The following is a 25,722-nucleotide window of genomic DNA, read 5'->3' as shown; positions in this document are numbered from 1 at the left end:
AAGTTAGAGAAGGCACAGTTACCCCAACTTACCTGGCAGCGGCACCTCAATCTCTACCTCCTAATACTGCTATGATCTAGCAGTAATCGTTCACTGATCTCCCTGGAGGTACAGTGGCAAACAGGACCATGGTGGGCGTTGGGAGGGTCACCCACAGTAATTATGCACCAGTCACATATTCCCAGTAGTGAGCAGCACTTCCACTTCCAGAATTTACACTTAAGGCAAAACCAAAGCCAGCAGTGGAAGTCAGACAGCATCCGGTGTGAAAGGAGAGCAGCCTCTTACCTGGTCAACTTAATGGTCTTCCTGAAGTCATTTGTGATGGGAGCTTTGTAGCCTCCCTTTCGTAGTAAGGAATCTATGGTCTGAATGTGGTCCCATCCTGCACAGAGAAGGTTGATTCCTCTTGAATATCCCCCTTTATGTCCCCCTTGAATACCACTTCTCTCTACAACAAAGACCTCCAGTCATTCAGAGATCATAAAGGTGGACACAGGATTCCACTTACCTTGCTCTTTTGCGACCTCTGGTAGATAGGTGGCGGTGCGCTTTGATCCTTTTTCATTGAAAAACTCTATCCTAATGCCATGAACACCCACCTACAGGCCAGAGAAAGGCGAGAGAGAGAAGAAGAGACATCACTTTAATGACAGGACCAACAGAGAGAAATATCTATACGAACTACATGTCTTCGGCCACTGTTCAACCGACTAGAATGCCTAAATATGTCTTGCTGCACTAAGCCTAACCTACTGGATTCCGTGTGAAGGGGGGGTGAGAGGCTGCGAGGGAATTGGAGGTTTAGGGTGAGGAATGGAGGGCCACGGTAATAGGAGAGTGAATGGATAGAGGAGACAGGATGTGTCCCTGTAAACCAGCACACTCAGCGCAGGGCCACGATCCAGTCAAGGTAGCTCAGAGGATTGTTCCCATTATAATCCAAACCGGTAGGTGATACACAATTCACCAACCCACGTCACAACCCTTGTTGCACCCTACCCCCCTGGGGCCCACTCCCTGCAGTATAGCCCATCTGGGTCAACAAGGTGACTGCTTATGCCCTCACCACGAAGACATATTGCCTGTGTGTGTGTGTGTGTGTGTGTGTGTGTGTATGTATGCCGATTGTCTGCCTAAATCATCCTTGCAGTGTGAATCTCAAGGCTGCAATGGGGTCCAGTTCATTCAGGACATGAAGGTGCCACTGCAGCAGAGCCCTTCCCGTATCCAATTCTCATCTCTACTTCACACTGGAGATTGTGTTTTACAGTGTGCTCTGTGTGGGAAGTGTACTGCTCTCCGGGGCACAGGCAATCTAAACTGCTGGATTCACATATGTGAAGGCCATTTCATTTCAATTCAAAATCAATGACTGAAGAGTATTGCATAAGATGAATTAATAGCTACCTGTCTTGTTTCAGTCTCTTACCTCCCAGTCAAGGTAATCACCGACGTCCTCGAAGTTGGTGAGCAGAGACACTGAGCAGAAGAGGCGTGGCAGCTCGTCCCTCGTCATGGGAGGAAAACGGCTGTCTTTAAGGGCACTGTGGAGACAAAGGCACGGGACGTTTAGGGCGAAAATAAGCATCATTACTTTGAACCAGTTCCAACTGGAAGACCAACAGATTATCAAGGACAATGTCTACCCAAAGTTATATTTGCATTTCATCTCACACTAAGCTGAGGGCATTATGGTTATAATGAAAATAAAGATCAAATCTCTTTGGTAAGAGAACATTTAAATAAAGGAAGCCCTGCAAGCATATTTCTTTATCCTTTCAGAAGACAGATGGCAATAGCCTTTAAGTGACATCTTCCATGATTCAAATCAAATAAACTGTATGTTTATTGGTCACAGATGCAGCGAAACGCTTGTGTTTGTAGCGCCAACAGTGCAGTAATAATACGCACATAATCCAAAAAGAAAAAATAAATATCACAACGAGCAATGTCAGAGTCCGGAATATATTTAAGCAATAAGGCCAGAGGGGGTGTGGTATTTGGCCAATAAACCACGGCTAAGGGCTGTTATTTGGCACGACGCAATGCAGCCATATACCACAAACCCGAGGTTCCTTATTGCTATTATAAACTGGTTACCAACATAATTAGAGCATTAAAAATGTAAAAAATGTTTTGTCATACCCGTAGTACAGTCTGATATACCACAGCTTTCAGCCAATCAGCATTCAGGGCTCGAACCACATAGGTTACACACACACACACACACACACACGCACGACCAAAAGTATATGGACACCTGCTTGTCGAACATCTCATTCCAAAATCATGGGCATTAATATGGAGTTGGTTCTCCCTTTGCTGCTATAACAGCCTCCACTCTTCTGGGAAGGATTTCCACTAGATGTTGGAACATTGCTGCGGGGACTTGCTTCCATTCAGTCACAGGTAGCGTTCTCCTGGCACCCGCCAAATCCAGATTCGTCTGTCAAAACTGCCAGATGGTGAAGCAAGATTCATCACTCCAGAGAAGGTGTTTCCCCTGCTCCATAGTCCAATGGTGGCGATCTTTACACCACTCCAGCCGGCGCTTGGCATTGGCATGGCGATCTAAGGCTTGTGTACGGCTGCTCGGCCATGGAAACCCATTTCACGAAGCTCCCAACGAATAGTTATTGTGCTGACGTTGCTTCCAGAGTCCGTTTGGAACTTGGGAGTGGGTGTTGCAACCGAGGATCGACGATTTTTACACGCTACGCATTTCAACACTTAGCAGTCCGATTCTGTGAGCTTGTGCAGCCTACCACTTTGTGGCTGAGCCGTTGTTGCTGCTAGAAGTTTCCACTTCACAATAACAGCACTTAAAGTTGACCAGGACAGATATTTGACTAAGTGACTTGTTGGAAAGGTGGCATCATTTGACGGTGCTAGGTTGAAAGTCACTGAGATCTTCAGTAAGGCCATTCTACTGCCAATGTTTGTCTATGGAGATTGCATCGCTGTATGCTACATTTTATACATCCATCAGCAACGGGGGTTGCTGAAATTGCCGAATCTAGCCATTTGAAGACGTGCATACATACATAACCACACATACATACATACAGTGTACACATAGTACACACAATATAAATAATAAACTATTTTCTACGTTGTAAAATAATAGTGAAGACAACAAAACTATGAAATAACACATAAGGTTGCTGTATCGAATCCCCGAGCTGACAAGGTAAAAATCTGTCATTCTGCCCCTGTGCAAGTCAGTTAACCCACTGTTCCCTGGGCGCCGAAGACGTGGATGTTGATTAAGGCAGCCCTCCACTCCTCTCTGATTCAGAGGGGTTGGGTTAAATGCGATAGACACATTTCAATTGAAGGCATTCAGTTGTGTAGTTGACTAGGTATCCTCCTTTTTTAGTTTAACTAGGCAAGTCAGTTAACTTCTTTGGGACTGGGGGGCAGTACTGAGTGGCTTGGATGAATAAGGTGCCCAGAGTAAATTGCCTGCTACTCAGGCCGAGAAGCTAGAATATGCATATAATTAGTAGATTTGGATAGAAAACACGGAAGTTTCTAAAACTGTTTTATTGATGTCTGTGAGTATAACAGAACTCATATGGCAGGCAAAAACCTGAGAAAAAAATCCAACCAGGAAGTGGGAAATCTGAGGTGTGTAGTTTTTCACGTCATTGCCTAACGAATACACAGTACTATGGGGTCATATTGCACTTCCTAATGCTTCCACTAGATGTCAATGGTCTTTAGAACCCTGTTGGAGGCTTGTACTGTGAAGGAGGGGGGAATGAGAGCTGATTCAGTCAGGTATCTGGCAGTGTGTCATGAGCTCAGTCTCGCTCGCTCCCGTGAGAGTTAGCTGCGTTCCATTGCATTTCTACAGACAAAGGAATTCTCCGGTTGAAACATTATTGAAGATTTATGATAAAAACATCCTAAAGATTGATTCTATACTTCGTTTGACATGTTTCAACGAACTGTAATATGACTTTTCGACTGGACTTGCCTGTGCCTCATGAGTTTGGATTGTGTACTAAACGCGGGAACAAAAAGGAGGTATTTGGACATAAATGGACTTTATCGAACAAAACAAACATTTATTGTGGAACTGGGATTCCTGGGAGTGCATTCTGATGAAGATCATCAAAGTTAAGTGAATATTTATAATGCTATTTCTGACTTCTGTTGACTCCACAACATGGCGGGTATCTGCATGGCTTGTTTTTGTGTCTGAGCGCCGTACTCAGATTATTGCATGGTTTGCTTTTTCCATAAAGTTTTTTAAAAAATCTGACACAGCGGTTGCATTAACCTTTTTGGGATAGGGGGCAGCATTTTCACTTTTGTATGAATAGCGTGCCCAGAGTGAACTGCCTCCTACTCTGTCCCAGATTGTAATATATGCATATTATTATTAGTGTTGGATAGAAAACACTCTGAAGTTGGATTTTTCTCAGGTTTTCGCCTGCCATATGATTTCTGTTATACTCACAGACATCATTCAAACAGTTTAACAGAACATATGGCAGGCGAAAACCTGAGAAAAATCCAACTTCAGAGTGTTTTCTATCCAATACTAATAATAACATGCATATATTAGCAACTGAGACTGAGGAGCAGGTCGTTTACTCTGGGCACCTTATTCATCCAACCTACTCAATACTGCCCCCCAGCCATAAGTTAAGAACAAATTCTTATTTACAATGACAGCCTAGGAACGGTGGGTTAACTGCAATGATCAGGGGCAGAACGACAGATTTTGACCTTGTCAGCTCGGGTATTCGAACTAGCAACCTTTTGGTTACTGGCCCAATGCTCTAACCACTAGGCTACCTGCCGCCCCTACGAATCATTTAGTAACCACAAAAAAAAAAAAAAAAAAAACTGTTAAACAAATCAAAATATATTTTATGGGAGTCTTCAAAGTAGCCACCCTTTGCCTTGATGACAGCTTTGCACTCTTACTATTCGCTCAACCAGTTTCATGAGGTAGTCACCTGAAATGCATTTCAATTAACAGAATTTCTTTCTGTCTTAATGTGTTTGAGCCAATCAGTTGTGTTGTGACAAGGTAGAGGTGGTATACAGAAAATAGCTCTATTTGGTAAAAGACCAAGTCCATACTATGGCAAGAACAGCTCAAATAAGCAAAGAGAAATGACAGTCCATTACTTTAAGACCTAAAGGTCAGTCAATAAGGAACATTTCAAGAACTTTGAAAGTTCCTTCAAGTGCAGTCGCAAAAACCATCAAGTGCTATGATGAAACTGGCTCTCATGAGGACAGCCACAGGAAAGGAAGATCCAGAGTTCTCTGCTGCAGAGGTTAAGTTCATTAGAGTTACCAGCTTCAGAAATTGCAGCCCAAATAACATCTCAACATCAACTGTCCAGAGGAGACTGCGTGAATCAGGCATTCATGGTCGAATTGCTGCAAAGAAACCACTACTAAAGAACACCAATAAGAAGAGACTTGCCTGGGCCAAGAAAGACAAGCAATGGACATGAGACAGGTGGAAATATGTCTGATGAGTCCATATTTGAGACTTTTGGTTCCTTCCGCCTTGTCATTGTGAGACACACAGTAAGTGAACGGATGAACTACGCATGTGTGGTTCCCACCGTGAAGCATGGAGGTGGTGGTGTGATGGTGCTTTGCTGGTGACACTGTCGGTGAGTTATTTAGAATTCAAGGCACACCTAACCAGCATGGCTACCACTGCATTCTGCAGCGATACGCCGTCCCATCTGGTTTGCGCTTAGTGGGACTATCATTTGTTTTTCAAAAGGACAATGACCCAACACACCTGCAGGCTGTGTAAGTGCTATTTGACAAAGAAGAAGAGTTATGGAGTGCTGCAACAGCTGACCTGGCCTCCAAAATCACCCGACCTCAACCCAATTGAGATGGTTTGGGATGAGTTGGACCGCAGAGTGAAGGAAAAGCAGCCAACAAGTGCTCAGCATATGTGGGAACTCCTTCAAAAACTGTAGGAAAGCATACCAGGTGAAGATGGTTGAGAGAATGCCAAGCGTGTGCATAGCTGTTATCAACGCAAAGGGTGGCTATTTGAAGAACCTCAAATATTTAAAAAATGTGGATTTGTTAAACACTTTTTTGGTTACTACATGATTCCATATGAGTTATTTCATAGTTTTGATTTCTTTACTATTATTTTACAATGTAGAATATATTAAACAAACCCTTGAATGAGTAGGTGTGTCCAAACTTTTGACTGGTACTGTATATAAAACACACTATGTACAAAACATTAAGAACACCTTCCTAACATTGAGTTGCACCCCCCTTTTGCCCTTCGAACAGCCTCGATTTGTTGGGCAAGGTTTTGAACGCATTCCACTGGGATGCTGGCTCCAACGCTTCCCACAGTGTCAAGTTGGCTGGATGTCCTTTTGGTGGTGGACCACTCTTGAAACTTGAGCGTGACAAACCCAGCAGCGTTGCAGTTCTTGACACAAATCGGTGCATCTGGCACCTACTACTATACCTCATTCAAAGGCACTTAAATATTTTGTTTCCCCCATTCACCCCCCAAATGGCACACATACACAATCCATGTCTCAATTGTCTCAAGGCTTAAAAATATTTCTTTAACCTGTCTCCTGACATCAATAAGTGATTCAAGTTTTCATAACAATCGGAAATCTGCATTTTGGACACCGATTTGGCCGATATAAAAAAAAAATTTTTTTAAATGTACACCTTTATTTAACTAGGCAAGTCCGTTAAGAACACATTCTTATTTTCAATGATGGCCTAGGAACGGTGGGTTAACTGCCTTGTTCAGGGGCAGAACGACAGATTTTTACCTTGTCAGCTCAGGGATTCAATCTTGCAACCTTACGGTTAACTAGTCCAACGCTCTAACCACCTGCCCCATGAGGAGCCTGCCTGTTACGCGAATGCAGTAAGAAGCCAAGGTAAGTTGCTAGCTAGCATTAAACTTATCTTATAAAAAACAATCAATCAATCATAATCACTAGTTATAACTACACATGGTTGATGATATTACTAGTTTATCTAGCGTGTCCTGCGTTGCATACAATCGGTGCAGTGCGCATTCGCGAAAAATGACTGTCGTTGCTCCAACGTGTACCTAACCATAAACATCAATGCCTTTCTTAAAATCAATACACAGAAGTATATATTTTTTAACCTACATATTTAGCTAAAAGACAGGTTAGCAATATTAACCAGATGAAATTGTGTCACTTCTCTTGCGTTCATTGCACGCAGTCAGGGTATATGCAACAGTTTGGGCCGCCTGGCTCATTGCGAACTAATTTGCCAGAATTGTATGTAATTATGACATAACATTGAAGGTTGTGCAATGTAACAAGAATATTTAGACTTAGGGATGCCATCCGTTAAATGAAATACGGAGTTCCGTATTTCACTGAAAGAATAAACGTTTTGTTTTCGAAATGATAGTTTGAGGATTCGACCATATTAATGACCTAAGGCTTGTATTTCCGTGTGTTATTATGTTATAATTAAGTCTGATTTGATAAAGCAGTCTGACTGAGCGACGGTAGGCATCTGCAGGCTCGTAAGCATTCATTCATCCAGCACTTTCATGCGTTTTGCCAGCAGCTCTTCGCAATGCTTTAAGCATTGCGCTGTTTATGACTTCAAGCCTATCAACTCCCGAGATTAGGCTGGTGTAACGATGTGAAATGGCTAGCTAGTTAGCGGGGTGAGCGCTAATAGCGTTTCAAATGTCACTCGCTCTGAGACTTGGAGTAGTTGTTCCCCTTGCTCTGCATGGGTAACGCTGCTTCGAGGGTGGCTGTTGTTGATGTGTTCCTGGTTCGAGCCCAGGTTGCGGCTAGGAGAGGGATGGAATCTATACTGTTACACTGGCAATACTAAAGTGCCGATAAGAACATCCAATAGTTAAAAGGTATATGAAATACAAATGGCATAGAAAAAAATAGTCCTATAATTCCTATAATAACTACAACCTAAAACTTCTTACCTGGGAATATTGAAGACTCATGTTAAAAGGAACCACCAGCTTTCATATGTTCTCATGTTCTGAGCAAGGAACTGAAACGTTAGCTTTCTTACATGCACATATTGCACTTTTACTTTCTTTTCCAACACTGTTTTTGCATTATTTAAACCAAATTGGACATGTTTCATTATTTATTTGAAGCTAAATTGATTTTATTGATGTATTATATTAAGTTAAAATAAGTGGTCATTCAGTATTGTTGTAATTGTCATTATTACAAATAAATAAAAATCATTTAAAGAAAATCAAACAAAAAAAAATTACAATTGGCCGATTAATCGGTACCGGCCTTATTTGGCTAAGCTACAGGACTGTTTCACTAGCACAGACTGGAATATTTTTCGGGATTCATCTGATGGCATTGAGGAGTTTACCACATCAGTCACCGGCTTCATTAATAAGTGCATCGACGACATGGTCCACACAGTGACCCAACCAGAAGCCATTGATTATAGGCAACATCCGCAATGAGCTAAAGACTAGAGCTGGTAGTTAAGGACTGGAACACTAATCCGGATGCTTGTAAGAAATCCCGCTACGCCCTCCGACGAACCATAAAACATGCAAAGCGTCAATGCAGGAGTAAGATCGACTCCTACTACACCGTTAGACGCTAGTCTGATGTGGCAGGGCTTGTAAACTATCACGGATTACAAAAGGGAAACCCAGCACCGAGCTGCCCAGTGACGCAAGCCTACCACACAAGCTAAATGCCTTCTATGCTCACTTCGAGGAAAGCAACACTGAACTATGCATGAGAGCACCAGCTGTTCTGGGCAACTGTGCTCTCCGTAGCAGGATCACACATTGTCTGACAGTAAGACTTTAACAAGTTAATATTCACAAGGCCGCCGAGTCCGACGGATTACCAGGACACTTATTCAGAACACGCGCTGGCCAGCTGGCAAGTGTCTTCACTTCACAATATTAACCTCTCCCTGACCCAGTCTGTAATACCTACACGTTTCAAAGAGAACACCATAGTCCCTGTGCCCAAGAACGCCAAGGTAAACTTCCTAAATGACTATCGCCCGTAGCACTCACATCTGTAGCCATGAAATGCTTTGAAAGGCTGGTCATGGCTCACAACACCATCATCCCAGAAACCACTCCAATTTGCATACCGCCCCAACATATCCAAGGATTGACGCAATCTCTATTGCACTCCAACACTGCCTTTTCCCATCTGGACAAAAGGAACACCTACGTGAGAATGCTGTTCATTGACTACAGCTCAGCGTTCAACATCATAGTGCCCTCCAAAGCTCATCACTAAGCGAAGAACCCTGGAACTGAACATCTCCCTCCACAACTGGATCCTGGACTTCCTGGCACTTCCTGGCACTTCCTGGAACTATCATGGTCCAAACACATCCCAAGCAGTCATGAAGGGGGGGCACCTGGCAGTGTGGTGACATCCTCTTCCACAACGTGAGCCTACAGGCTGAAAAGATTTGGCAAGGGCTGTAATGGGACCTCAGCTCCTCAAAAGATTGTCCAAACACACCCAAGCAGTCAGCTACACCAGGCTGAAAAGAGAAGTGACTGGTTGTACAGTACACCCGAGAGAAGTGACTTGGTATGGCAACTGCTCGGCATACAGAGGGTAGTGCGTACGGCCAAGCTTCCAGCATCCGGGACGTCTATACCAGGCGGTGTCAGAGGAAAGCCCTAAAAATGTCAGACTGTTCGCTCTGCTACAAGCCGCACCGGAGCGCTTCTACCCCCAAGTCATAAGGCCAAACGGACTATTTGCATTGACCCCCTTATTTTATTCTTATTCATAGCTTAGTTTTTGTACTGACACTCTTGCACAGGCAATGTACACTCACTGGACTCTAACCACACACACACACACACACACACACACACTGACACTCCACTGCTGCTACTCTGTTTACTATTTATGCCTAGTCACTTTACCCCTACCTACATGTAATTAAAATTTATTGATTTAATTAAATCAATTACCTCGACAAACCTGTACCCATGCACATTGACTTGTAATATAGCCTTGTTATCGCTATTTTATTACCATTTTTCCTTTAGGTTATTCAGAAAATTCTTACTTTTTAAAAACTCTGCATTTTTGGTTAAGGGCTCGTAAGTAAGCATTTCATGGTAATAACTGTGGCATTCGGCGCGTGTGACAAATACAATTTGATTCGATTACAGAGTCAGCTAAGGCGGAGTGCAGGGAACCCATTTCTGTGTATATGTGACTATCTTTTTGTCTATTGAGTAAGACAACACAGCACCCTTCTACAGAAAAAAACAGCTAAGCCTCAACTAAAACACTTGAGGCTACAACCTAGACTCAAGAGCTTTCAGCTGGTCATCCTTCATTTCACAGACGCCCTTAGCAACAAATTACACATCTCCTAAGAGTCAGGACCTCCCAATGTCTGTCATTTCTCATGTTTCACTGGCCCCTCCATTTCCTGTGTTAACAACATGGTCAATGGCGAGGTGGGTGGAAAACATGATCATTTTCATCACGATAAACAGGATTAGACAGTCCGCCCACATTCTATAATGTCCTGACCAGCTATGACATCGGCTCTAAGAGTCTCAGTGGCTAAACAACAGCCATGGCTGGAGAAATTATTCTAATGCCCGTGTTGAGAGAGAGAGGGGAATGCTTCATGCTGCTGGTGGCAGAGCAGCAGATCAAACTGATTGATTAGAGGGGCAGGGTTGGCAAATATTCCTCAGACAGTAGACTCAATATGGATGCACAAACATTGCCCACATACCTCTGGAAATACAGGAGAGTAGTGAGGCTTACCCTCAGTATCAGATGAGTCATTATACAAATAAACCTGTAGTTTTCCTGAGCTGATGACCCTTTTATCCAAATATTATTAAGCCAAGCCTGTGTTTCACACGTGTTCACGTTTATAAGCTCCACTTAGGCCTATAGCTGAATACAAACAACACTGCATCCACTAAGTTGATGTGTCCACATTCCTTTGCTGGTGCAGTCATCATCAGTTCCAGTTCTAGCAGAGGGGAGTACAACAGGGACGTGACAAGTCTGCCTGGCTGGTAGTTTCAGAGCACGAGGGCCGTCTACTAAAACAAACCGATGATCTAACCCTCTACAAAATGGCTGCTCTGGAAGGCACGCATAACACATTACAGAGACACAGCATGCTTTGTAAGATCCTCTAAGAGTGAGAGGTGGAGCAGGATGCTAAGCTGTTTATTCTCTACAGACAAACGCTGACGAGGTAGGCCTATCCATAAAACGCAGTATAATACCAGATGGACGCCAAACAGTGATCCGATTGTCATCTATCAACTAAATATTTTAATATATTTATTAATACCAGTTGTAGAGGGGCTACAATGAATGGATCTATGGTCCCAAAGATAAATGGCGGGGCGGAAGTGATGAGCTTGACCTCCCAAACGTGGTCAGTTACCTCATAGTATATATATAAAACAGTACAGCGAACACACACTAATGTATGACATTCCTACGGTGAATGACAGATTATTGGGCGGGGTTTGAAGGTTTGCAGCAAGGGCCTTTTGACACGAGCGCAGATCACGTGAGGAACACAGAGATAGACAGAGAAACATTGAAACCGCTTGTATCCAGCCACTATAAAATGAATGCATTCTTTAATGAATTGTTTGCTCCTCTGTCTCATCCCAGCCACAGATGTATAAACACACACAAAAACAACACCGTAATCAACTGCATCCTCTCTCCCCCACTGTGAGCCAGCGAGGCTATCAGGTTGGTTAACGCTCACTAACCCTGAGAAAGATGTTTAAGAAATAATATGACTAAAACAATAACCAAAATGTAATACACATAAGAATACTTTGCATAAAATTAGATACCGACCTTATTTCCTTTTACAACGATAAAGTTTGATCATAAAGTTACTGGTTCTCCCCTCCCCCTGCTGTAAGCTAGTTATTGGGTAGCTAGGTCTTTAGCCAGCATGGAACAAAAGCATGGGGGAAAGTTGCCCGAAACTCTGACACTGTTGTAGTGTCATTACATCAAGAGACATGCCAAAACGGGAGAATCCTACAAACTTCTTGACATCATTGATTGTCACACACACACACTACAAGTCAAAAGTTCAGACCAACCTACTCATTCAAGGGATTTTCTTTATTTGTACTATTTTCTACATTGTAGAATAATAGTGAAGACATCAAAACTATGGAATAGCACATATGGAATCATGTAGTAACCAAAAAGTGTTAGAAAAAATATTTGGATTTGTTTATTTTTGATTGTTCAAAGTAGCCACTCTTCACATTGATGAAAGCTTTGCACACTCTTGGAATTCTCTCAACAACCCCAAGAAGCTGGTTGAAAGAATGCCAAGAGTGTGCAAAGCTATCATCAAGGCAAAGGATGGCTACTTTGAAGAATCTCAAATGCATTTTGATTTGTTTAACACTTTCTTGGTTACTACATGATTCCATGTCTGTTGTTTCATAGTTTTGATGTCATCACTATTATTTTACAATGCAGAAAATAAACTCAGCAAAAAAAGTCCTCGCACTGTCAACTGCGTAAAACATTGAATATATTGTGTAAATATTTGTATGAACATAAGATTCATCAACTGAGACAAACTGGACAAGTTCCACAGACGTGTGACTAACAGAAATGGAATAATGTCACTGAACAAAGGGGGGTCAAAATCAAAAGTCAGTCAGTATCTGGTGTGGCCACCAGCTGCATTAAGTGCTGCAGTGCATCTCCTCATGGACTGCACCAGATTTGCCAGTTCTTGCTGTGAGATGTTACCCCACTCTTCCGCCAAGGCACCTGCAAGTTCCCAGACATTTCTTGGGGGAATGGCCCTACCACTCCAACAGGTCCCAGATCCAACAGGTCCCGGATGTGCTCAATAGGATTGAGATCCGGGCACTTCGCTGGCCATGGCAGAACCCTGACATTCCTGTCTTGCAAGAAATCACACACAGAAGGAGCAGTATGGCTGGTGGCATTGTCATGCTGGAGGGTCATGTCAGGATGAACCTGCAGGAAGGGTACCACATGAGGGAGGAGGGTGTCTTCCCTGTAACGCACAATGTTGAGATTGCCTGCAATGACAACAAGCTCAGTGCAATGATACTGTGACACACCGCCCAAGACCATGACGGACCCTCCACCTCCAAATCGATCCCACTCCAGAGTACAGGCCTCGGTGTAACGCTCTTTCCTCCGACGATAAATGCGAATCCGACCATCGCCCCCGGTGAGACAAAACAGCGACTTGTCAGTGAAGAGCACTTTTTGCCAGTCCTGTCCGGTCCAGCGATGGTGGGTTTGTGCCCATAGGCGACGTTGTTGCCGGTGATGTCTGGTGAGGACCTGCCTTACAACAGGCCTACAGTCCTCAGTCCAGCTTCTCTCAGCCTATTGCGGACAGTCTGTGCACTGATGGAGGGATTGTGCGTTCCTGGTGTAACTCGGGCAGTTGTTTCCATCCTGATGTTCGGTTGTACCGATCCTGTGCATGTGTTGTTACACGTGGTCTGCCACTGCGAGGATAAACAGCTGTCCGTCCTGTCTCCCTGTAGCGCTATCTTAGGCGTCTCACAGTACGGACATTGCAATTTATTGCCATGGCCACATCTGCAGTCCTCATGCCTCCTTGCAGCATGCCTAAGGAACATTCACGCAGATGAGTAGGGACCCTGGGCATCTTTCTTTTGGTGTTTATCAAAGTCAGTAGAAAGGCCTCTTCAGTGTCCTGTTTTCATAACTGTGACCTCAATTGCTTACTGTCTGTAAGCTGTTAGTGTCTTAACGACCGTTCCACAGGTGCATGTTCATTAATTGTTTATGGTTCATTGAACAAGCATGGAAACAGTGTTAAACCCTTTACAATGAAGATCTGTGAAGTTATTTGGATTTTTACAAATTATCTTTGAAAGACAGGGTCCTGAAAAAGGGAAGTTACTTTTTTTGCTGAGTTTAGTAAAAATAAAGAAAAACCCTTGAATGAGTAGGTGTGTCTGAACTTTTGACTGGTACTGTATATGTGAAAGTATGTGGACACCCCTTCAAATGAGTGGTTTCGGCTATTTCAGTCACACCCGTTGCTGAGAGCTGAATAAAAATCGCGCACACCGCCATGCAAACTCCATAGATAAACACAGGCAGTAGAATGGCCTTACTGAAGAGCTCAGTAGCTTTCAACGTGGCACTGTCATAGGATGACAACAAGTCAGTTCGTCAAATTTCTGCCGATTGTGTGGTAGGCCACACAAGCGCGCAGAATAGGACTGACAAGTGCTGAAGCGTGTAAAGTCATCTGTCCTCGGTTGCAACACTTACTACCGAGTTCCAAACTGCCTCTGGAAGCAACGTCAGCACAATAACTGTTGGTCGGGAGCTCCATCCTGGAAATGTACCCAGACGCTCACCTGTACAGCAAGCTGTTCCGGGAACTAACAGGACCCTGAACAGCTTCTATCCCCAAGCTATAAGACAAACTATTAGTTTTAGATTTATTTAGCAAACTATTAGCTACCCGGAATATCTGCACTAAGTCTTTTGACTCATCACATAAGCTGCTGTTACTGATTATTATCTATCCCGGTGCCTAGTCACTTTATCCCTACCTATATGTACATATTTACCGCTACCTCGTACCCCTGCGTATATAGCCAAGATATCATTACTTATTGTGTATTTATTCCTTGTGTTATTATTTTTTTTTTTACATTTCAACTTTTTTTGCGTTGTTGAATAGTAAGTATTTCACTTTAAGCCTACACCTTTCTTTCACAAAGCATGTGACAAATTAAATTTTATTTTAAAGTAAAATTGTCCAAGATGAACTACCTAGTTAGCTTGATAAACACTGCTGACAATTCTATTTGGGCTAGTTAGACAATGTTGGCCATATAATTTAGCTATATGGATGCTGTTACAATAACCAAACACGATAAACTAATAATTTGCAAAACAATGTGAGCTGCTTTGTGTATCAGCAGATTTCCTTGAGATAATCTCGCAACAACACTGGGTGCATGTTGCTTGAGAGGTCGGCCGATTATGATTTTTCAATGTCGATACCGATTATTGGAGGTCCCAAAAAAGCGACGCCGATTAAATCGGCAGATTGTTTTTATTTATTTGTAAAATTGACAATTACAACAGTACTGAATGAACACTTATTTTAACTTAATATAATACATCAATTAAATCAATTTAGCCTCAAATAAATAATGAAACATGTTCACTTTGGTTTAAATAATGCAAAAACAAAGTGTTGGAGAAGAAAGTAAAAGTGCAATATGTGCCATGTAAAAAGGCTAACGTTTAAGTTCCTTGCTCAGAACATGAGAACATATGAAAGCTGGTGGTTCCTTTTAACATGAGTCTTCAATATTCCAAGGTAAGAGGTTTTAGGTTGTAGTTAATAATAATTTATAGGACTATTTCTTTCTATACCATTTGTATTTCATATACCTTTGACTATTGGATGTTCTTACAGGCACTTTAGTATTGCCAGTGTAACAGTATAGCTTCCGTCCCTCTTCTCGACCCTACCTGGGCTCGAACCAGGAACACATCGACAACAGCTACACTCGAAGCATCGTTACCCATCGCTCCACAAAAGCTGCGGCCCTTGCAGAGCAAGGGGAACAACTACTCCAAGTCTCAAAGCGAGTGATGTCACCGATTGAAACGCTATTAGCGCGCAGCCCGCTAACTAGCTAGCCATTTCACATCGGTTACACCAGCCTAATCTCGGGACTTGATAGGCTTGAAGTCATAAACAGCGCAACGCTTGAAGCACAGCGAAGAGCTGCTGGCAAAACGCACAACAGTGCTGTTTGAATGAATGCTTACGAGCCTGCTGGTGCCTACCACCGCTCAGTCAGACTGCTCTATCAAACCATAGACTTAATTATAACATAATAACACACAGAAATACGAGCCTTCGGTCATTAATATGGTCGAATCTGGAAACGATCATTTCGAAAACAAAACGTTTATTATTTCAGTGAAATACGGAAACGTTTGGTATTTTACCTAACGGGTGGCATCCCTAAGTCTAAATATTGCTGTTACATTGTACAACCTTCAATGTTATGTCATAATTACATAAAATTCTGGCAAATTAGTTCGTAACGAGCCAGGCTGCCCAAACTGTTGCATATACCCTGACTCTGTATGCAATGAACGCAAGAGAAGTGACACAATTTCACCTGGTTAATATTGCCTGCTAACCTGGATTTCTTTTAGCTAAATATGCAGGTTTAAAAATATATACTTCTGTGTATTGATTTTAAGAAAGGCATTGGTGTTTATGGTTAGGTACAGTCGTGCAACGATTGTGATTTTTTTGCATATGCGCTTTTGTTAAATCATCCCCCTGCTTTGGATAAGTTATATGCAACGCAGGACACACAAGATAAATAGTAATATCATCAACCATGTGTAGTTAACTAGTGATTATGATTGATCGTTTTTATAAGATAAGTATAATGCTAGCTAGCAACTTACCTTGGCTTCTACTGCATTCGCGTAACAGGCAGGCTCCTCGAGGAGTGCAATGAGAGGCAGGTGGTTTAGAGCATTGGACTAGTTAACTGTAAGGTTGCTAGATTGAGTCCCGAAGCTGACAGGGTAAAAATCTGTCGTTCTGCCCCTGAACAAGGCAGGTAACCCACCGTTCCTAGGCCATCATTGAAAATAAGAATGTGTTCTTAACGGACTTGCCTAGTTAAATAAAGGTGTAAAAAATTATAATAAAATGTATATAATCAGCCAAATCGGTGTCCAAAATACAGATTTCCGATTGTTATGAAAACTTGAAATCGGCTCTAATTAAATCGGCCATTCCGATGAATCGGTCGACCTCTACTTGATATAGGCATTTTCAAATAACCAAGTCAAGGTGAGCTCCCCCATCACTCGGCCTATTAGCCCAGTCTGTCTTTTCAGACTTCTGGTAGTTTGACATGAGCGAATAAGTACTTCTTCTCAAATGTTGAACATCTTAAATCAGACAAATTGTGTGTGTGATGTTTTAGTCACACAAAAGGCTATTTTACATGTGAATCAGAATGACTGTTGGGGCCCTTTAGACAGACAAAGCTGCATCTGAACTAGCCATGACAGTGTAAATTGGTTACATACATGTCTGAGAGCCAGACTGAGCACTGAGCAACATCTCTCAGGGAGGTAAAAACCTTCCTGTAAGTCCCTGGGGTCGTTCCTCCTCTGGATGTGCATGTGTTGCATGATTTATTCAGCACCAAATGTCCTTTGACGTACACATAACTGAAAACACACACACAAGCTCCAAGGCACAAGCTCCTTGTTATATTTTTGTATTTGGTAAGAGTGGGAGGGGTGTTCTGTAGAATTGCTGAGGTATAGCCTAAATTCCCATAACATTAACTGGATAATTATAGGACATGGCTTACTTGGTACAATAGCGGCTTCCAGGAAACTGTACAATAATCATCGTCTCCCTCAGCCATGAACATCCTGCTCTTTGAAAACATTATTTAAAACATTGGTTTCAAAAAGGGAACAGCAGCAGAGGCGAACCACAATTGTTTTGTGGGAGGACTGAACAGGCACAGTCAGAAACTAACTGTGTGTTTGACACAATAACATCTTCCTAAGCATGCATTCTGTTCTGCCTGGTGAGATTGTGGCATTATGTGATCTTCAAAGTTGAATAATTAGAACCAGGGAGATTGGAATGCAGCTGGAGGAAAAAGTGTCTGAAAACAAAAAGACGACCATGGGTTAAGTTAGCACGAGCCCTGAGACAAAAACTAAAGCTGCCCTGTCTGTTCGGCTCAGCAAAATACATGATCAGATACAGCTATTTTCAGACAAACAAGCTTGAAAATCATAGCATAATTACTTTTGCATGTAAAACATGAAGGATTATCCTTCTTTTGATCAAAGAAGACAGTAATATTGATAACATTACTGTTAGAGTTCAATACAAAAAGCCCCCTTTTTCCCCAGAAGAAACCCAGGCCTCACTAATGACATTCGTGCTCACAAAGGCATTCATATTGAGTGAAGAAAACCCTCAGCTTTACTGGCATCCTCATCTGGACGCTTCGCCCTGTTTTTTGGTTCCCCCTGACAACACACAGCTCTCCCCCTCTAAAAAATAAAAACAGGAGGCCTGAAATTTGTGGTACAGTTCAGTCCACAGAAGAAACTTTCAAATGCATTATCCTTGAACCTTGACTACCTACGGTGAACTTAAAAACAAAAGCTACAGGAAACTCTGAGGCTCTTTAAAAATATGCATGTCAACTAAATAAAACAATTTTTGCTGAAATGCTATTGTAAGGGCTTCTATGTTATCAGATCAAATAAATGAATTGATTTAGTCGAGTCCAACTTGACATTTGCTGTAACAGCAGAAAGATTGATCTCTGTTGCAGTGCATCACCTCCTCTGTAGGCCTCAGTGTGGAATCATCCTAGCAACAGCGTTGGCCAATAGTAGGCTGGCAGGAGTCTTAACTTGGAGCCAATAGGAGCCCAGTTCCAGATGTCAGTGTGTCTGTGAGTGAGTGTGTATGTATGTCACTATATGTGTGTGGGAAAGCAATAGAGAGCTACAGCTCAGCCTAATGTGCACCCCCTGCCCATTCAAACACAGTAATGTTTTCCTGTCCAGCTGGTACGCCGTTTGTCCCCGTTCAATGAGCCCTTTCCTTACATAATCCAACAAAGCAGAATTGTTGCTCTGATGGCAGGGGTCTCTTTCAGTGACTGAATAATAAGAACAGACACAAAAGATAAATCCACTTCACACCCAGATTTTTTTATTTTTTTACTTCAATACCACAAAAAGGATTTGTCACCATCCCTCATTCCCTTCCTCCATTGTGTTGTTCATGCCTATGAGGCAAAAGTGTGACAGTCAGCCAGTCCCTCCGGAGATATCCCAGCAGACTACAGGGAGATAACACAGACACGGTGCGTCTGCTAGCGCCTACACTCGTCTCCCCCATCACTGCTCACCACCCTCCGCCTCATAGCGCTTGACGGGTCGGAACCAGCCGCTGTACTTTTATCTTCCACTGAGGGAGACTTTTGTTTGGAGAAAAAGCCTGACTGCAGTGGTTTAGCCTAAAGGAAAGCGCAGTGCATGCTCGGACCTCTGGGCATGATGATCAAATTAAGAGAGGCTTACCTGGTAAGGGTGTACTCCCTGAGTCCTGAGTGCAGGTTCATGGCAGAAAATGTACCTATACATCCCCTCAACCGCTTGTCTCTGCCTATTTTCCATGTGACGAACAGCGGGCTGAAATAGAAAGAAGGGAAGACAATGTTGGGACCTTTAGAGTTTAACACATTAGAACATCGTGTTAAAACTAGGTCTACCCTCTTGTATGTTTATTTGAAGATTCAGGACCCACTTAGGGTTGAGAAAAACAATTGAGGCAATATTTACATTGATTTCTCACATTCCTAGGGGTGATATTGGACACCGACAAAGGGTTTTTCTCACCTACATTTCACTGACACATATTGATTGACAATGTGTAGCGAGTACTAAAAATAAGATGGCTACATTCTGTTATATACTGAGCAAAAATAAACGCAACATGGAACAAATCCAAAGATTTTACTGAGTTACAGTTAATTTTAGGAAATCGGTCAATTGAAATAAATGTATTAGGCCGAAATCTATGGCTTTCACCTGACCGGCAATACAAATATGCATCTGTTGGTCACAGATACACTATACATACAAAAGTATATGGACACCCCTTCAAATTAGTGGATTCAGCTTTTTCAGCCACACCCGAGCACACCGCCATGCAATCTCCATAGACAAACACTGGCAGTAGAATGGCCTTACTGAAGAGCTCAGTGGCTTTCAACGTGGCAATGTCATAGGATGCCACCTCCTTTACAAGTCAGTTCAAATGTCTGCCCTGCTAGAGCTGCCCGGTCAATTGTATGTGCTGTTATTGTGAAGTGGAAATGTCTAGGAGCAACAACAGCTCAGCCGCAAAGTGGTAGTCCACACAAGCTCAGAGAACAGGACCACCGAGTGCTGAAGTGTGTAAAAATCATTTGTCCTCGGTTGCAACACTCACTACCAAGTTCCAAACTACCTCTGGAAGCAAAGTCTGCACAAGAACTGTTCGTCGGGAGCTTCATGAACTGGGTTTCTATGGCCTATTTCTAATTGCCTCATGCAGCATGACACATCTCCTCTACATAGAGTTGATCAGGCTGTTGATTGCGGCCTGTGGAATGTTAATGTTGTCCCACTCCTCTTCAATGGCTGTGCGAAGTTCCTGGATATTTGCAGGAACTGGAACACGCTGTTGTACACGTCGATCCAGAGCATCCTAAAAATGCGCAATGGGTGTCATGTCTGGTGAGTTTGCAGGCCATGGAAGAACTGGGATATTTTCAGCTTCCAGGAATTATATACAGATCCTTGCGACATGGGGCGGTGCATTATCCTGCTTAAACATGAGGTCATGGTGGTGGATGAATGGCGGGACAATGGGCCTTGGGATCTCGTTACAATATCTCTGTGCATTCAAATTGCTAAAGATGAAATGCAATTGTGTTTGTTTTTCCGTAGCTAATGCCTGTCCACACCATAACCCCATCGCCACCATGGAGCACTGTGTTCACAATGTTGACATCAGCAAACCACTAGCCATACACGTGGTCTGCGTTTGAGGCCGGTTGGACGTACTGCCAAATTCTCTAAAATGACGGAGGCGGCTTATGGTAAAGAAATTAACATTCAATTCTCGGGAAACAGCTCTGGTGTACATTCCTTTGCTGTCCGCATGCCAATTGCGTGCTCCCTCAACTTGCGACATCTGTGGCATTGTGTTGTGTGACAAAACGGCACATTTTAGAGTGGACTTTTATTGTCCCCAGCGCACGGTGCACCTGTCTAATGACCATGCTGTTTCATCAGCTTCTTGATATGCCACACCTTTCAGGTGGATGGATTCTCTTGGCAAAGGAAAAATGCTCACTAACAGGGATATAAACACATTTGTGTACCACATTTTTGAGGAATAAGCTTTTTGTGTGTATGTGACACCTCTGGGGTCTTTTATTTCAGCTCATGAAACATGGTACCAACACGTGTTGTATTTCATTTTTCTTCAGTGTATTTTGCTGTTAGAGAGATCATCTCTGTTTTACATTCAGGTGTTCTCTGAATAAAGTAAAATATACAATTTTCCTTCAAAGCAGCTCTGTGGCTGTGAAAACCTGTCCAGTTTACTCTGTCCTCTAATTACGCCCATTTGGACGTAGTCAGCACCACATTGAGCTCGACTGCCCATTGGGAGACTAAATCCATTTGAGAGACAGACAGACAGACGAAGGCAGAAGTCAGTAACATTTCCTTACACCAACCGATATACTACTTTGCCTTCTCTGTAAAACTGATCGCCTTGTCATGGTTACTCTCTTGCCAACAAAACACATGTTTAAAACACCGACACAAGATCCTCATATGCAGGAAATATTGCAGCTTAGGGTGTCCAACTAATCCACTAAAAGCCTGGCAGTCACTCCACCCCTTTGCCCTAAAATCACGAGACCTTTTCTCAATAACCCCCAGGATTACTATCGCTAGCTAAGTATATATACACACACAGCATATCAAAATGTATATATAGCACAACACAAAAGGCAGATCCTTGCCTAGGTTAATACACTTTGTTAGTACAGACATCACTAAGTCACAATGTGGGCAGATAAGGAAGACGATGAAAGTGTTTCAGCCTCATTCACATCTAAGCAGATGCCTATTTATACTCAGCTCTGAGCATAGACATCTCCAGTCTACAGTATCAACTTAGTTCTCCAGAAGATACAGCTGTTGAACAGAGAAACTCGTAGAGGTAGATATACATTTCATGATGACCATTGTAAAGAGAGGGCCATAAAAATGAAATAGGTGTTGATATTAAGAATAGTTCTTTGAGGTTCATGACTTCATGTACATTACCAGAAGTATGTGGACACCTGCTCGTCAAACATCTCATTCCAAAATCATGGGCATTAAAATGGAGTTGGTCCCCCCCCTTTACTGCTATAACAGCCTCCACTCTTATGGGAAGGCTTTCTACTAGATGTTGGAACACTGCTGAGGGGCTTGCTTTCATTTAGCCACAAGAGCAGGCCAGTCAAGTTATTCCACACTGATCTCAACAAACCATTTCTGTATGGGCCTTGCTTTGTGCACAGGGGCATTGTCGTTGGAACCACAGAATCGTCTAGAATGTATGCCGTAGCGTTAAGATTTCACTTCAATTGAACTAAGGGGCCTAGCCCGAACCATGAAAAACAACCCCAGACCATTATTCCTCTTCCACCAAACTTTACAGTTGGCACTATGCATTGGGGCAGGTAGCTTTTTCCTTGCATTTGCAAAACCCAGATTCGCCCGTTGGACTGCCAAATGGTGAAGCGTGATTTATCACTCCAGAGAACAAGAACAGATGATTTTTACGCACTACAAGCTTCAGCCCTCGTTGGTCCCGTTCTGTGAGCTTGTATGGCTTACCACTTCGCAGCTGAGCTGTTGTTGCTTCTACACTTTTCCACTTCACAATAACAGCCCTTACAGTTGATCGGGGAAGCTCTAGCAGGGCAGAAATTTGACAAACTGACTTGTTGGAATGGTGGCATCCTGTGATGGTTGCCACGTTGAAAGTCAGAGTCAGTAAGGCCATTCTACTGACAATGTATTGTCTATGGAGATTGCATGGCTATGTGCTCGATTTTAAACACCTGTCAGCAACTGGTGTGTCTGCAAAAGCTGAATCCACTAATTTGAAAGGGTGTCCACATACTTGTGTATATATAGTGTATATTTAAAAGCCAGGGCAATGCATGGGGGAGGGAGGAAAGATGGTCTTGGGAGATAAAATGATACAGAGTGAGGAAAGGAGCTGTTGCTTGCTAATCAACATTTTTATCAGCAAGATTTGTTTACAGGGAGGACTAGCTGTCGCCATTGGCGTCAGCTAACGGGGATCCGAATAATCAAAACTGAGGAGCAGCCAATCTACATTTAAATCCACTCCTCTCTGGACTGCACAGACAGCACTCGATAAGTGTCTGAAAAGAACAGAATGGTGGACAACCACTTCACAGTGACCTTCAGTCTGAAAGAAGACTGGAGATAGGTAGGAGAGAGAGAGACTGCACAACAGAAAAATCTGTCAGAGTGAGTGTGTGTGAGAGACGGATGCGTCGCATAAACATGCTTGAGAGAGGGGGAAACGAAAGACAGATTGATGTCAGTCGATCCTAATAAGAAGTGATCTCTGGAGAGGCAGACAGACAACTTTAGCTCTGATGTAATGGGATGAGTTCAGAGAGACAAGTTCCTCCAGACAGCCAGTCAGTGAGTCAGTCAGGCCAGCCTGCAGCTCCCTCAAGATGAATCGCTTTTAATCTGGCCGAGGAACCCCTTGGCAAAAAAGGTGAGCAGCAGCCTGAGAGAGGCCATGGTGTGAGCCAAATGGGAAAACAAAGGCAGAGGCAAGGACAGCCAACAAGAGCTTCAGTTGTTGCCCCAGGCACCACTCTGAGGGGTGAAAGAACACATTCATCAAGTCTTCCACTGGTCTGACAAAAGCAGGAGTTTAATTTCAAAACTGAAATTTTTTCAGTTAGAACATTTGTCTCAGATATTTTCCTGACAAGAATCCATGATGGGTCTCGTGAGTGAGCGGTCAGTTGGGCCTGCTAAGTAAACCTTCTTCTATGGTGTGTGTTCTGGAGGGATGGGTCGACAGAGTACATTTTTGACATGCAGCCAGGGTTGATGGGTTCAGTGTGATAAAAAAAAAGCCAGACTCATGCAAGTAAACATTGATTTCTATTAATAAACTGCTGATGAATCAAATAATACCATGAGGTCTAAGCAAATGAAAATCTGTCCAAAACCCCGTGGTGGATTGATGAAAATTGTTTTTAAAAAGGACAATAGGGCAGATATGAAAGGAAGACTGCGAAGTAGGCCTGTGTTTAATCAGCTAGAAACCAGAAAATCGTCTTCACTGTTCAGGCAGGTATCAACAGAGCAGCATGACGGTCTTTCTGTCCATTGAAGATGTACATTCAGATGCTGTAACACTATTCTCTGGACACCTATAAAAAAGGTGCTCATCGTGCTATTCAGGCTCCTTTTCCTCTCTCTCTCTACTCTCCCAGATGTCCCACTCGGTTCAGTGTGCCAATTCTGAACAGTAATCCCAGCCTGCCGGCCACATGCTAAAGGATAGTCCTATCGCATCACATGCCATACTGTGACCTTGGCGGTTCCACTCATCATCCATTCCCCACCCACAGCCAACGCTATCCTCACATACCATACCAACCCCCACCCCAACGGTTCTGTATGTCTGAAGAGTGAAGAGCAGACATCCTCAATGTTTTCAATTAAATGACATGTGTAAAAGGGTGATCCATCACTTCCCATTTGGTATTCATCCATTGCCAACTCGGGCACACAAACACATTGGGATGGAATCCAGTCGGAGAACCAACTTTCTGCACTGCAGAGGTCAAACTCTTAGGACACACCATGTCTCTGCGAAGTACATCAAACAAAGGATGCTTTTAAAAAGCTTTGTCAAGCATACTTAACTGTGCCCAGTTAGTCACTTGGTCTTAATTTAAAGCAGTAAGTCAAACAAAGGGAAAGTCTACACATTAGTTCAGATAAAACGTATTTATGTCATCACATCCTGTTTTAAGAGTTGCTTCAAAACGTTTGCTCTATACCAATCAGCCCGTGCCATTCCAAACAGTGGAAACAGTAGAAAAAGCTGCAGGGGCGTTTTCATGCGCATTGCTACATCTGGAGCCCAGTTCACACAGCCACCTTCACACTGCAGACCGACTACTAATCAGTCCTGATGACGTCAGTCCCACCCGTCACAATTGCACATTACAATCCCCGGGCCCAGTGCCAGCTTTCACACTGTGTGGGGGGGAGGCGACTACTCAGGAGATTCAATATTGTAGTATTGGCTAAGTACCTACCAAGTTGAGAAAATAGGTGTAAGTCACATGCATGGACATATTACACTATTACACTCCCTTGGCTACTAATGTATGGGTCACAAGTGGAGCTGGTGTTGTGGGCAGGAGTGTGTGCAGAGATCAGATGGGGGATGGGAGGGACTGGTGTCATATTCCTCACATCACTTCCTCAAGCAGAAACAACCAGGCCCAGTACATCTAACACATTTAAGTTGTCTAGAATAAATCAAGCTGGAGGCTTGAGGTACAAGGGTAAGTTTAACGTTCATTTAAGCCCCGGCAGAGCAGCTTTATTATACAACCATGGTTATGAGCCATGCCCAGAAGACAGCAATAACCCTCTTCCTCCTGGAGTTGATCCCGCCCACCTGATCATGTGAATCCTCCTGGTGGTAAACGCACTCGCCTGGGTGGATCAGACTACTCGCGTCTCCGTTCTGGACTTATGGGCTAACGCAAGTGGGGGTAAATTTGGAGAGGACCAGAGTGCAGTCTCAACAAAGCAAAAGCCCTTGCTATTCAATACAAAACATTAGCATAAAGATGTCAACTGCGTTAAAATAGATAGAAACAGTGGGGCTTTCAGTTCATTGTCTTCATAGATGGACAGAGATTGCAGAGAGCACTCTATATTAGTACCATACTAATGTCAGAACCGAGTAGAGGGGCTG

General features: G+C 43.1%; 1 protein-coding gene across 1 annotated transcript in view; it reads right to left on the bottom strand.

Moving 5' to 3' along the window:
- The window catches only part of LOC112228795 (AMME syndrome candidate gene 1 protein), a 38,369-nt gene that overhangs the window by 5,461 nt on the left and 7,186 nt on the right, over window positions 1-25,722 (bottom strand). Inside the window, exons 2-5 of the mRNA XM_024394438.2 lie at window positions 19,194-19,304; window positions 1,433-1,547; window positions 512-602; window positions 289-385 (exon numbers count right to left, since the gene is read on the bottom strand). Of these exons, the coding sequence (XP_024250206.1) occupies window positions 289-385; window positions 512-602; window positions 1,433-1,547; window positions 19,194-19,304 (414 nt within the window). The remainder of the gene's footprint in view (window positions 1-288; window positions 386-511; window positions 603-1,432; window positions 1,548-19,193; window positions 19,305-25,722) is intronic.

The sequence above is a fragment of the Oncorhynchus tshawytscha genome, linkage group LG30 (assembly GCF_018296145.1).
Source record: "Oncorhynchus tshawytscha isolate Ot180627B linkage group LG30, Otsh_v2.0, whole genome shotgun sequence".
NCBI classification, from domain to species: domain Eukaryota; kingdom Metazoa; phylum Chordata; class Actinopteri; order Salmoniformes; family Salmonidae; genus Oncorhynchus; species Oncorhynchus tshawytscha.
The sequence above is the reverse complement of the archived record's forward strand: the minus strand, read 5'-3'. Positions and strand labels throughout refer to the sequence as shown.